At 40.3% G+C, this 15,444-nt stretch overlaps 1 protein-coding gene across 5 annotated transcripts in view; it reads right to left on the bottom strand.

Moving 5' to 3' along the window:
- LOC124118772 (calcyphosin-like protein) overlaps positions 1–10,899 on the bottom strand; it is a 28,768-nt gene extending 17,869 nt beyond the window's left edge. For 4 of the 5 annotated variants that reach the window (XR_007222180.1, XM_046481040.1, XM_048399780.1 and 1 more), the window contains exons 1-4: positions 10,750–10,899; positions 10,443–10,580; positions 8,029–8,209; positions 6,261–6,467 (exon numbers count right to left, since the gene is read on the bottom strand). Coding sequence is in view for 4 of the 5 variants with exons in the window: in XM_046481040.1 (XP_046336996.1) it covers positions 6,261–6,467; positions 8,029–8,209; positions 10,443–10,579 (525 nt within the window). In the remaining variant the exon portion in view is untranslated. Of the gene's footprint in view, positions 1–3,149; positions 3,300–3,685; positions 3,797–6,260; positions 6,468–8,028; positions 8,210–10,442; positions 10,581–10,749 lie in introns of those variants that run through there. The other variant, XM_046481039.1, reaches the window with a different exon arrangement.
- Positions 10,900–15,444: the final 4,545 nt, after the last annotated feature.

Genomic DNA, 15,444 nt, shown 5'->3' with positions numbered 1-15,444 from the left:
TGCTATGAATGGTTAACATATAATTAAGTAGCAGGTGCAAGCTGAGAGAAGCAAAAAGCATGGCAACAGCAGTTATAGAGTTACCGAAGCATGGCAACGGCAGTTATAGAGTTACAGAAGCATGGTTGGTCTTACTGGTGCATCAAGCAGGCAGTGTTACAATATGTAGCAACATGAAAATAATGATACTGATACTCTACAGCAATGTGTATCCCGATGTCTACAGTTTTATGAAAATTGAAATGTGAAAACATATAAATAAATGGCTGTCTTAGAGTGAGTTTGCTTTGAACAGTATTTCAGTAATATCACAGAGTGTCATCTTGATGTGGAAGAAGAGTGCAAAGTGTTCCAAAGCCCATGTTTACCAGCAACACTTTATTGAGACACATGAGCACAGATTTGGTGCTGACAAACCTAGAAACACAATTTTGGCATATTTTGGATTCAAACCAACAGTTATAGGTTTCTTGCATCCTCAAGGGACACAACCATGCACAGCACATTGCACTGTTTTAGTTGACTGGCCACCCATGCCCACTGACTGTCTTACAAGATATGAGGTGAGATCATTCAAGAAAGCATCAATACACACTAGTTCCTGCAGGCTGTCAACCAATACCCTGTACTCTAGACCATGATACACACTAGAACCTGTAGGCTGTCAACCAATACCCTGTACTCTAGACTATGATACACACTAGAACCTGTAGGCTGTCAGCCAATACCCTGTACTTAAGAACAAGAAACACACTAGAACCTGTAGGCTGTCGGCCAATACCCTGTACTTAAGAACAAGATACACACTAGAACCTGTAGGCTGTCGGCCAATACCCTGTACTTTAGAACCAGATACACACTAGAACCTGTAGGCTGTCAACCAGTACCCTGTACTTAAGACCAAGTGAGTGAGTATGGTTTCAAGCCGCTTTTAGCAATATTCCAGCAATATCACAGCGGGGGGACACCAGAAATGGGCTTCACACATTGTACCAATGTAGGGAATCGAACCCGGGTCTTCGGCATGACAAGCCAACGCTTTAACCACTAGGCTACCCGACCGCCCCTTTAGACCAAGATACACACTAGAACCTGTAGGCTGTCAGCCAATACCCTGTACTCTAGACCATGATACACACTAGAACCTCCAGGCTGCACACAATACCCTGTACACTAGACCATGATACACACTAGAACCTCCAGGCTGCACACAATACCCTGTACTCTAGACCATGATACACACCATCAAACCTGCAGGCTGCACACAATACCCTGTACTCTAAACCATGATACACACAATACCCTGTACACTAGACCATGATACACACCATCAAACCTGTAGGCTGTCAGCCAATACCCTGTACTCTAGACCATGATACACACTAGAACCTCCAGGCTGCACACAATACCCTGTACTCTAGACCATGATACACACAATCAAACCTGCAGGCTGTCAACCAATACCCTGTACACTAGACCATGATACACACAATCAAACCTGCAGGCTGCACACAATACCCTGTACACCAGACCATGATACACACTAGAACCTCCAGGCTGCACACAAATACCCTGTACTCTAGACCATGATACACACCATCAAACCTGCAGGCTGTCAGCCAATACCCTGTACTCTAGACCATGATACACACTAGAACATGCAGGCTGTCAGCCAATACCCTGTACACTAGACCATGATACACACTAGAACCTCCAGGCTGCACACAATACCCTGTACTCTAAACCATGATACACACCATCAAACCTGCAGGCTGTCAACCAATACCCTGTACTCTAGACCATGATACACACTAGAACCTGTAGGCTATGTGGCAACACCCTGTACACTAGACCATGATACACACCATCAAACCTGCAGGCTGTCAACCAATACCCTGTACACTAGACCATGATACACACTAGAACCTCCAGGCTGCACACAATACCCTGTACTCTAAACCATGATACACACTAGAACATGTAGGCTGTCAACCAATACCCTGTACACTAGACCATGATACACACCATCAAACCTGCAGGCTGTCAACCAATACCCTGTACTCTAGACCATGATACACACTAGAACCTCCAGGCTGCACACAATACCCTGTACTCTAGACCATGATACACACTAGAACCTGTAGGCTATGTGGCAACACCCTGTACACTAGACCATGATACACACCATCAAACCTGCAGGCTGTCAACCAATACCCTGTACTCTAGACCATGATACACACTAGAACCTCCAGGCTGCACACAATACCCTGTACTCTAAACCATGATACACACCATCAAACCTGCAGGCTGCACACAATACCCTGTACTCTAGACCATGATACACACTAGAACCTGTAGGCTGCACACAATACCCTGTACACTAGACCATGATACACACTAGAACCTCCAGGCTGCACACAATACCCTGTACACTAGACCATGATACACACCATCAAACCTGCAGGTTGTCAACACCCCAGAAAACATTTATCTGCAAAACTTTTATGGTCTCACAATTCATACAGAAAAAAACCAATGTACTTACAATAGTTACTTGGTTAGGTTTTGGCTGGGGTCATGTGAAAATATTATTCTTGGTAGCATTTTGTAGGTCCCACATTCATGATACTGGGAATTATTGAGTCATAGATGCAAAAATTGCCCAAGATGTACTATTTATTTGAAGAGGAGAAACTGCCCGACTGCACACTAGATTCTCCTGAGGTCCATCGCCATAGCAAGGAAGTACAACTGTAGGCTAACTGAGATGAACAACACAACATCAAGGTCAGAACTTCTGGTGACTAGCCAGACATAACATTCACAATAGGCCCACACATTTATCTCCAAATAGTGAGCTAGGAAGACACTAAACAAATGACACTATTAAATTTCTTGATTTCACAAAACCTTGGCAAAACATCATACTCTCTTCACACAATACAAGTCGTCATCGAAAAAACTATGTTCTTCATTTGCGAGTATAGAGAACATGTCAACGTTGGTGGTGGATTCAGTGGAGACAACTATGTCAATGTTTCTGTAAGTTCTGGTTGATACATGTGTTAGAACTGACTGCAATGCAGTATCTGTAGTGTGTAAACTGCTGGCTCACTGTATGTGTGCATACACAACACCAGAACACAATATTTCATTTTGTTTACTATTAGTCAACATTTATTGTTTAGTACAGGTGAAGACTGTTAGTCAATGTTAGTCCATGTTGGGCGTGAAGAACTATTATCAGCATTACTGTCCACCAACACTTCTGTCCACTTCTACCAAGGAAGTTTCCTCAACTGAAATGTTGCATTATATCCAGGTCACCATCAACTAAACATGTAACAGAAATGTTATTTACCCAAATTATGACTTATTACTCAAAGAGTAACTTTGTGAATAATCAAGTTATCCATTTCATGGAATTTTCAAATGAAATGAATGTAACTTGCTTACTAGCCCAAAACAATCTGCCCATTTCATTAATGAGAGTAAAACATTTTGCATTCCTTATAGGCGGCCTGTGTTATTTTCAATTACGTAAGTGCCTAACAAATTTGTGTTGTTTTTTCTGCCTTTAATCTTCATTTCAGTAATAATGTATTTATGAATGTAACATCCAACATCACTGTCAGAACAGTCCCTTCAATACCGCCATCACTCCTACCAATGTAATGAAACTTACGAAGAGTTTTCACAGTTTCCATGCAGTTCGCATCATGAGATCGAAGTACGCATCACTGTCTATGTAGGCACTTACACCAGCATAGTAGGCATCAAACTCTTCAGGTGTGATCTGGAGTTGATATCACAGTTAAATACATATCTGCACTTTAAGTACTTGAACTGTTCAAACTATTTATATAAAAAAGCTCATTGACAGTTAAAGGTGACTGACTGGATCTCCAGCACTGCACCTGCCAGAGAACAGCCACACATGGACAGCCAGCTGCTGAGGCATTGCAAGCCCACACCACAATGTAGGCAGCAACCTCAAGCTGATTGGTAAGCAAAGCATTCAGAAGATTGCAGTGAACATCAGCATGGAGGCCTCCCTCCCTACCAAGGATACTGGATACACACCACACAAACATGGCACTTATTAGTGAGTAAAAAAGGAACACATCAAGGAGAATTAAAATGGGTCGTGTTAATCACAATTCTGATCTAAAGAGCTGGTTATAAACGGAACATCGTGCTGTGTCACACGAATTATAAATAATTAGTAAAACCATAAACTACCGCAAAATATTCCCTGGGTTAATACCGAGAATACACTAAATGTCTGACGTCACTGGGGATTAGTCTACAAGTCAACATGTAGAGACTCATGTTTAAAGAGTCGCAGTGAAAAAAGGTCAGCAGGTTAAGATTAGAAGCACTCCAGCAAGCTGAAACTGAATTAATGTCCCACAACAGTGTGGCTGATTATTGCTATATGTAAGACATGAGTACAACAAACATGGTACATGCTCATGCAAGCAGCAGCTAAAGCAGAACACAAACACAACAGTTCATCATTAAAGTGTGGTACATCACAGACATCAAACAGGGGTTAAAAAATACCATTGCCCAACACCCGTGCCAAGTAAGGTTTAGATGTCGGGCGTGTAATATACGTTTTCTATCATGTCCGCGGACAAGTAGAGCACACAAATGGACTGGGTCAAGTTTCACGAGAATGTAATCATGTGATCATGTTACAATATTTCATTGGTAAATATGTTGCTTGTGTCCCAGACTGGCAGTCTAATTTGCATACAGTTACAACACTCAACCAATGGGATTAATACATTGATAGATCGCAGTAGCACTTCCATATATGGCACATGCTTCTTGGAAATTGAATGATGGACAGTTGACGACATTTTTTGGAATTTGTAATGCAAGGTAGATCTATTGCCGACTTTGGAAGCTTCGTTAGGCCTAGCTTTGATGAAATATGCTATTTGAATACACCAGTCACCCTCGAGGCTCACGCTCTCTCGATCGCGAAAACTTTGTTGACACATAAGTCAAACTACATGACTTTTGACGAATCAAAGTATGGCATTTATGATATATGTATCCATTCTCTGGCAAAATCAAGGCGTCAATAGCAGTAATCTGACCGTAGTTGCTGTAAATATAGGTAATTTGTGCAATCTATTGATCACTTCACACTGAAATGAGTGTAAACAAATATTGAATGAAATTTTGAATAAAATTTCAAAATATATTAAACATAAGTCCAGATATACAATGAACACATTTTTTATAACCAGATAGTATAATAATGGGATTAAATTATGTACTTCAGTTCAGATTTGTTGACTGGTATTTCCGGTTTGAATGATAATGTTTTTTGGGATGGGGGAAAACTTGAGTTTATTTAACATGTAAGTAAATTTTGGGAGCCATGTGTTACCCTTGCGCTATAACCAAGATGGTGCTGTAATGAGGGGCGCAACAGCGAGTGAACACTGTATCCCTGATTCTCAGTTCTGTAGATGTAACATTTTACTGAGTTTATAAGCTTGATTTGGTACATTATAAAATAGGGCAAGTACGAATGTTGGTCATACTTGCCCTTGGTCAAGTAACATTTTTTATAAATTTTCAACCCCTGATAAACGAATGTTGGTGCGTGGTATCCTGATGGTGTGCTGCTGTGGTACTGCTGTCAGTATGAGTTAGTCGTGCCAGTGTCACAGCTGGTTCAGCTTAGGGGAACCCCTGAGGGATGCTGACATCCCCCCACTATTATCAGGAAATAAACATGTATATATGGATCCTCAAATTTGTCAACTGAACTTTGATCTCTTTCAAAATTATAAATTTCAATGTTCAAAAACTCTCCATAAAAGAAAAAGAAAAATAATTAAATGAGAAAGATCTTATTTGACATAGGCAAAGCTGCACTATCCAGTTCCATCGATTGCCTGTGCTAAATGTATACATCAGGTGTGTGAACCCCTGTGAACAACACTTTATCAGAAAGTTAGCTAACACAGTAATGTTAATATGCAAGCAGGTGTACCAAGTATATCAAACCATATCAAGCAACAGGATTAAAGGCATCCCTGCAAAGTGTACATATTTTGATGACAGAATACAAAGCTTTACATTTTCTTTCATATGGCATGTTTTATTCATCATGTTCATGAAGACCAATATATAACTTGACCATACTAAACTCCGAACATATTAGCCAATAGGATATATCTTGGATTGATAGGTTCAGTAGTAAACAAAAGGGAAAGGCATACTGTCTCTCTTACCTTTCCATCTTTGTCCTGACTGTCGAATGTGTCAAGGAATTGTCGCAGGCACTGGTCCTCTGTCCACTCTCCATTGAGATATTTTGGATGCTTCTTGACGTTGTAAATCCCTTTCAGGTCCTCAACTGTAACCACACCATCACCACTCTTGTCCAGCTTCTTAAATGCTTGTGCTATTAATGACCTTCTGGCTTGGCTCATGGGAGGCTGGAAGAGAGGGAGCATGTCTTCAGTACTCAGTGATGGGCAGGTCAGAGGGATCTGCTGTATATTGAGTTGATTCGTATTTCGGGCAACATCGGGTTCACATTGCAAATGATATTTTCAACCCTTTGTCTTTTACAGGTTCTGATAAAGAATATTCCAATCTCATTAAAATCAGATCTTAGAGGTCACTACCGCTACGATCTGAGGACATCCCATTACATGTCACTTGAGAATGACCTTTTGCAAAGTTTGACTAACAAGAATTTGACAATAGCTCATCAAAAGCAGCTTTCTTGAGCTTTACGGACCAGTTTCAAATTTGCAACTTCCTTTCAAGACTTCGCTTTGAAAAAATATTTTGACAAAGATCTTGATTCCAAATTGGAAAACTGAACAAAAGAAAACTCTGGAATTGCTAGATGGCCAAGATTGTATGGCAGTACATCCCTTGGGCTATGGAAAGTCTTTTCTGTTTGATATGCTTATCCCAGGGAAGAGAGAGACAGACGACAATTTGGATGAAATCACTTGTACAGCCCGTGTTAATATTTTCGAGGTTCATGATTAGAAAACACATTCCTCAGATCTTTGTTTTTGTTGGAAGCAAGAACAAGGATCTGATTATAGAGAGATTGGTCAATACACCATACTATAAAATCATTTTGATTATTACTGAAGACATCATAATTCTATGTGCACACTTATTTCCTCCAACTCGCTCAACAATATGTCATTCCCTCTCCTCTTGTTTATCTTGCACATTGATTATTTCATGTACAGTTGCTGCAGGCTGAGCCAGGAGTAGCTACTTGTGTCTGCTGCAGGCTGAGCCAGGAGTAGCTACTTGTGTCTGCTGCAGGCTGAGCCAGGAGTAGCTACTTGTGTCTGCTGCTGGCTGAGCCAGGAGTAGCTACTTGTGTCTGCTGCAGGCTCAGCCTGGAGTAGCTACTTGTGTCAGCTGCTGGCTGAGCCAGGAGTAGCTACTTGTGTCTGCTGCTGGCTCAGCCTGGAGTAGCTACTTGTTTCTGAAGCTGGCTGAGCCTGGAGTAGCTACTTGTGTCTGCTGCTGGCTCAGCCTGGAGTAGCTACTTGTGTCTGCTGCTGGCTCAGCCTGGAGTAGCTACTTATGTCTGCTGTAGGCTGAGCCTGGAGTAGCTACTTGTGTCAGCTGCTGGCTCAGCCTGGAGTAGCTACTTGTGTCTGCTGCTGGCTCAGCCTGGAGTAGCTACTTGTGTCTGCTGCTGGCTGAGCCTGGAGTAGCTACTTGTGTCTGCTGCTGGCTCAGCCTGGAGTAGCTACTTGTGTCAGCTGCTGGCTCAGCCTGGAGTAGCTACTTGTGTCAGCTGCTGGCTCAGCCTGGAGTAGCTACTTGTGTCTGCTGCTGGCTCAGCCTGGAGTAGCTACTTGTGTCTGCTGCAGGCTGAGCCTGGAGTAGCTACTTGTGTCAGCTGCTGGCTCAGCCTGGAGTAGCTACTTGTGTCTGCTGCAGGCTGAGCCTGGAGTAGCTACTTGTGTCTGCTGCTGGCTCAGCCTGGAGTAGCTACTTGTGTCTGCTGCTTACCCTGAGCTGTATCAGAAACTCATCAAAGTCCAGGGTTCCGCTGCCATCCTTGTCACATTTGTTGAAGGCTTCCTGTATCTCCTCATTAGACAACTCTGTACAGCCGTAGTCATGGATACCCTTCTTAAACTCTTTGAAGTCAAGTGATCGACTACCGTCATCGTCCATGATCTTAAAACATCTGTAATATCAAAGACCAACATATATCCTCAATCAGATTTGGGTTTGGCTTCATCTTGTATCACAGTAACAAATGCGAAAGACATTTATTTATGAGCTTTATTCTCCAGAAAACACTTCTGTTGGCTTCAGAGTGAACATTATATAAGAAACTATGTAGCATTATACTGTACTGAGAGTAAATATTTTACAACAGAAGCAACACATCCTTTTCATCTACAAATCTTTATATGAATTAAGGGAACATACATCATTATGCCATATGCCCAAACCGAAATTAGCACAAACATGGCCAATTTGATATGGCACTATTGGTACTATTACTAAATAGGTACACTTCAGTGTAGGACACCAAGAAGTATCACATACAGCCTAATCAGCTATCAAGAGATATATTCTGGTAGCCCCAGAACCTCTGAAGGTGGACCACCCAATGCAATGTAATTCGGCCATCTAGGGGAGTACAGGGGCAGCGCATGCACTCATTGAAAAGTTTAAAATTTAGACTGCAAATGGTGCTATCGAGAGCAAGAGTTAAAGACCTTTTTCGAACATATTACTTAGTGCATTTTAAGCAGGATATATGAATAGATGTTGTCAAATTGACAAGATGAATGAAGTCTGAACAATGTTAAAATGTGCAAACAAAATTATCGCTACAACGTTCAAACTGAGCCTTCAATATTATCATCAACAATTGGTCTGGCTTAGTTTCTCACTCTGTAGAATGATTACAATTTTGATAGCCACAGGCCATTTGTCAACCGTTTGTTTCACACACTGATGAATTTTATATGAAGAGAAATACTTAGCCATGAAGTTGACCTCAGGGTACAATGGTTGAGGGTTCCTTATTTGTCATATTTATTTGCCTGTTTAACATGGTCTTTTTTTACCTCTGAGTATGAAGCATCAACTGTTTGAAATCACCAGCCTTCATTACAGCACCTTATGCTGAACAATTCAGCAGGTTAAAGGTTACAGCACTTTCTGAGATTTCAGGGTTTTTTTCACTATGGCAACATTGTTTTTTAACATGGGTCAAATTGGTGAAATTGTTAACAGGCACATACAGGTGTTGTTAAAATGATGTAATTGAGCAGCAGAGGTAGTGATGTCAATGGACCACTGGGTAGTGTAGGCATATGACCAATAGGTTGTGGCGGGGAGAAATTACATATGGTTGCTATGGGGGTAGTATTTATCACATTGTTTGGCAGGATAGTGTGGGATGGGAATGTTTGTAAACAAATGTAAGTGTTAGTAGCAGTTATTATGCAGAGCTGACCATGCATAAACCGAGTTAGCTAAATAATTCTAAATATTATATCCCCGTAACATGTTTTCGAGCCTCACCTCTATTCAAGCCCCTAAACAATGCATAACCATGTGCATGATGATGTAATCAAGGTAGACGCTTTGAAGCTCACAGAAGAGTGTTCGCCACTTGTCGCTGAAGTTACGTTACGAATACAATAAAGTAAAATATTCAATAAGTAATAAAAACATACCTCGAACTGTGCTTTTTCACTAATGCACATTTCAATCAAACTTGATCTGATAATAATTTTGCATCAGAACAATCATATGCACTGATGGTATATCGGCTGCTGTTTGTAACATGTGTAACATTATGTGTGACTGATCATGCTGTGCGTCTATGTTTAACTTGACTGTTATGGAGAGGCTTGAAAGCGGGTGACGGTAACAAGATGGTGCCTCATTGACTTGTCTCGCTTTGCCGGGCATTATTTCCACTAAATTGACAAGATGTGGTCATTTGACTATCCAATTGTAAACAGAAATAAATATCTTCAAAGGTAAGACTTAGTTTTAGTGTATTGAGATTATTATTATAGAGACATAATGAGAAATACACAAGGATACTAATACACAACCACAAGACATTATAGCAGTGGTGGAACATATCTTGACACTGTTCAGGGGTCTAGATCATACCAAAAGTATAAACATGGCCACAGACTAGGCCTGTACAAGTACAAATCACACACAAACTTTCCACCATGCAGTAGCGAATATTAATTCTGTTGTTTATCATGCATGTATGCATTGATGTTTTTATGTGTGATAATCAATATCAAAATCCGTGATACGATCACGAGCACATTTGTATGTTCATGACTGCCCCCCTCGTCTAGAGCGGCTGACAGCTAGCAGGACGGGGCATGTTTCACGTTATAAACTAGATCTAGTGTGTACCATAAATGTCTTACCTGCCCAGGCCTTTGATCCCTGTTGAGCCTCTCGCTAAACATGCCAGACGTAACTTTACCATAGCATCTTTCTCGTGTTTCAGTTGCTTCATCGCCTTGTCCCTCATCTCCTTCTGGGTCCTTACTGTAGCAGCCATCCTGGAGAAGAAGACGAAAACATGGGGTACTCCCGGCAATGTTCGCGCTTAGGCCTATATCTTTCTTGTCTATTCGCAAGTGACCAACTACTTGGAAACATCAAACAACGGATAGCGGACATTAAACACAGACCTGACAGGAGTGTTTTAAAAAAAGTAGAATTACTAACCTGCAGTTTTGATGTGGATGTATTAACACCAATTTCCCGAACGAATGACGATCGCGTTACCGAGTGAGAAATGAAGTCAAAGTGGGTCACTGGAGACCTTTATTTTGCTTGTTGCTACCGCGACAGGGAGCGGTCATTGCATACAAAGGAACAGATTAGTGTCTTAATCAAAGAATGTCTTAATTAGGGCTTATACAACTAATTGTGCTGACCGTGATGAACAGGAACTAATTAAGCTGTATACAAAGAGTAGTTTCAGGTCAGTCTTATGTTAACAAGACTACAATGTGCCACTGGAACAAAGAACTAAACTGATAACTCGGAACAAGTGCGCGAATATATGCATACCGCGAAGAAAACAATATTCGTATATCAGATGTCTGCATTTTTTAAAGTATGTACGTCCCATATATTGCCCAAACGCGGTTACAGCTTTTTGGATATATGTAGGGGTGTATTTGATAATGAATTAGTCACAGTGTTATATTTTAACTATCAGTATACCCGATCACCTGGATAACATATAACCAGGAATCTACAAACATAGATCACATTGACGCACGGTCAGCATGCGCAAAGTAGGGTTGGGTAGGGGGGCGCAAAATAAACATGCACGATAAATGAGTGTCGGGACAAAACATGGACGGCATCTTATCAACGTGGATATATCATATATCGATGTGCCATTTTATTATATCATATATACATTATGTCGCCACGAGGATAGTCACAAAGGTAGGCCTAATGAATAAACAATGAGGCTTGGTTGCCCCAAACGTTATATATATTCATTGTGGAGAGATATCTTTCCGGCACGCTCATGGATTAAATTCTATCTCTGGCAAGATATACCCAAGCAAAAATATTTGAATGTCATTGGCAAACACGATACAATTCAGTGTGTATTATTCTACATATAGCACTTTTCCATTGTTGTTCAGCCGTGTTTCAGAGGTCGCCTAGCTTCTGCCGTAGCAATTTGTGTGAGTAGGGTACACATAGGGCTATCTATTGCGAGTTTTGATATTCCTAGAATTTCTGTTTTTGTATTGTTATGATTTCTATTTTCGTATATTGATATAATTTCATTGTTATCTTTGGCTGCTCTGTTTATATACGTTCGAGTAGCTGTCCTTCTCTCAGAAATTAGTTAGTTTGGCCTTCGCTATTGCATCTCTTGGCTTCAGGAGATCTACGACAGTTATAGCTGATCTAACTGCAATTCTTGTTTTAGCCAAAGAAGGCCGGGGCATGGTCTTGACATTCCAGTAACAAGTGAGCAATGGATTTAGGTTGATTGCAAGATGGACAAACCTTGTCATAGTGCTTTTTTGTGACCGAGTCTGAGGCGTGAGATGGGAATTTCAACTTTCCTTTCATTTGAGTAGGAGTATGCATGGCTTTGGTTGAATTTTGTGCAGCCATCTGCCGACTGTTCCATTGTAGCTGTACCTCATTATATAGAGTTCCTCAGCTGCGTTGAACGACGTGTTCCGCTTTCGTGATCTAATACGGGTCACAGTTCTATTTTTTTCAATTAAAAAGTTCTGTGTTCAAGCATTATTTAGGGATTGGACATTTATTATAGGGAGTGGGGATGTTAAATTTTCTCAATTCTACACATTTATTCTATGTACAATTATACAAGTAGTGTACAGTATTCGCCCACATTGATTTTGCAGCCATGGATATTCAAAGGCTCAACGATTCCCTTTGTTGGGCCATCGTTTTCGATTAGGCAGCAGGTGATTATAACTGAAAGTGTATTTACATCTCCCTAGACCTAAAACATTCATTTTTTTATTACCCACAGGGTAGGAAATAACCAAACTTACATAAATCGTATGTGCACGAGAGAAAATATGAATTATATATAAGTAGTAGCAGAAACACTCGGGGTATACCTGGCTGGTGTATTCGCAGGACGGTGAACAACTGAATTTTCGCTACTATTCCCCTACAAGAAGATGATGATGCATTGTACAATGTAAAAGGGACTGACAACTATGGATGGTCATTGCAACATGACGGACGCACAAGTCAACATCAGATTCATCCCAACTTCGTGTGGTGGAAGTCACTTGGCACTCCGTCTGCTACCAAATGTGATCACAATCACTGGAAGTTGTCCATCAACATCAATACCACCGACATCGTCAGCAGTTTGAAACACAACCATTAGAGACTACTGCGACAGTCCCTCCAGATGCTCTAGTCCATAGGACAGAACAGTCACATGTTGAAAATAACTTCTTCACCTACATGCCGGTGGCGCCATCCTTCCCAGAAATAGGATGTATAAAGCCCTTGATGACAGACTTGCAGTACTCAAGACTCACCTTTGTAATGAAACTCTCAGTATGTTTCAGTATGGTGCGGCCGTCTTGTACCCACAGTGACGCTCTGTATAACCTATTTTGTATTATGTTTTATATAAAGTGAGAACTGTCCATTGTATCAATTATATTGCACCATAATTTGCAAAAATAACAGAAATGTCCTGATTTTTATATTAAAAGACACCAATGCCGAACAAAAAATGAGACGACAATATCTTTTCGTATTCATTTGTTTACGAGTAACTAAACACAACTATCGACACGGAAACCGTGCACTTGTTGTCAGCTTGACTTATAATATAATGTACTGAATTTACAGACCATGTGTTACCTTTGTTTGGCGTCATGTCTTGTATTATGGCTGTTACGACGTCGGATAAAGACGACTTTTGTATATTGATTAATATATATCTCAACATATTTTCGTTCTTAATGTGACAAATCTCGATTTGTAAAACAGAATTTGGTGCTTTTAGATACAGCATTAAACGACTGTCATTGATAGGTAGTAAATTAAATGGGTTGATCGTGTGTCTTAATTGGATAAGACGCAAACCTTTAAGGCATCAAATTTACTTAATTGAAATACTCAAAAGATTATTTCAAAACAAACAAATATATTTTAAAATGTATATGTATTTGTAAAGTAAACAACTAAATATCTTGTGATAACAATATCTATAAAAAAAAGTCTAACAATTGATTATATTATACAAAACGAGAGGAGGAATTCATCAATCGGATGTCACGGATTAAACGCGATTTGGGTGAACAGTTAGACATCAATATTCTGTCAAACGATCACAAATTTTGTTTTTCAATTTCTTCAATATGTGTGCATATATTTAATAGCAATATTATTGTTTAATTATTAGATACTTTAGTTAAAAAAAAATAAAAAAGCTATTCAATTAACTGTTTATATGAAATTACAATGTTTAATATTACACTCCAAAGGAAATACGTACATTTTGCAGTTACATTAACAGCTCTTCCAAAAAAAGTCTGAATGTATGACAAGGAGAAAATTAAAATGAACAAGGGAGAAAATTCTCCTAGTACTCGACTAATAATGTACTACGCGATTAGTTTTCATACACGACTTACACCCGGGCACCCGGGTAACCGTTCAGGCCAAATTGTATGGACAGAAACTGAATTTTTCCAAAGTTAAGCTTTTTGTTTTGCGTGTATTTGAAGTTGGATGTGTGTGGTCTCGGGGTATAGTGGGTCTTCGGGCACTTGTTGTGTTTACTATGGTGAACTGGTGAAGAGTTTAATTTTCACTTCGATGCAGAAATTCTGCCCCTCTCTCTCTCTCTCTCTCTCTCTCTCTCTCACGCACGTACACCCGCAGGCACACACTACCACATATACCTTTGAAAATGCTTTTCGTTGTAAATGTCAATTATGCGTCGGTGGCAATGGCAACTTTTGTGTCCTTTGTGTTTATTTATGCATGGAAATGCTGTGTGTATACCTGTCATCGACAACTGCATTTATAACATCCCCCTCCTCAAGTCTTAATACCGCCTTCAATAAACTAAGACAGCACCCGTTGTTTGTCACTGCGTGGCACATGACAACGGTTTCATGTTAAACATGTCTTCACGCAATATTGTCTTTAGCTGTGTCAACACAATTTGAAGTATTAGTTTCATTGGCGATCCTTAGCAAACATTGAGTAGTATAGCTGTAATGTTGCCAGGTTGAGAAAACAAAACCTTCACTCACTCTGTCGTTTGATATCAGACGTATTTGCGGTACTCTGGTTTTCCCAGATGTACAGAGACGCTGGGGCTGTGGGGAGGGTGAGCAATCGACACGTTCGCACGTAACGGCCAACCGAGAACTGATCACACGAGAACAACATATTTTGGCTAAACCCGTTTTAATGCCAAGCTCAACCACAAGCCTTCGTGATAAGTGAAGCGGCGATATAATATTCATACAAAACCTTGCCTCAACATTCATCGGGGATTCAAGCTGGCTTCCATCTTTGCAAAGAATTTGTTTGGGGTTAAAATAGTTGGGTTTTACTTCCTGCATAAATCTATCACAATAGATAGGTAATGGATCCCAGCTATAGATCAAATTCATAAAAAAAACGAAACCGCCACTTCTATCTATGAAGTACGCGTAGAATTATTTTATTTTACACATGCATACAGCGAAAGCTTATTCCCCAGGAAACAAAACATTTTTGTATATAACCTTAGTTGCCTTGAAATTATTTACAAGATCTGTAGTATAGGGAACCACCCCCAGCACAGGAATCGCATTACACATATGCAAGACGTCTTAGAATTGATGATAATTACCGCACGTTTCAAAACAAAGGGCAGCACACACGACA

Source organism: Haliotis rufescens, unplaced genomic scaffold (genome assembly GCF_023055435.1).
Source record: "Haliotis rufescens isolate VD_foot unplaced genomic scaffold, xgHalRufe1.0.p SCAF_2, whole genome shotgun sequence".
Taxonomy (NCBI): Eukaryota; Metazoa; Mollusca; class Gastropoda; order Lepetellida; family Haliotidae; genus Haliotis; species Haliotis rufescens.
The sequence above is the reverse complement of the archived record's forward strand: the minus strand, read 5'-3'. Positions and strand labels throughout refer to the sequence as shown.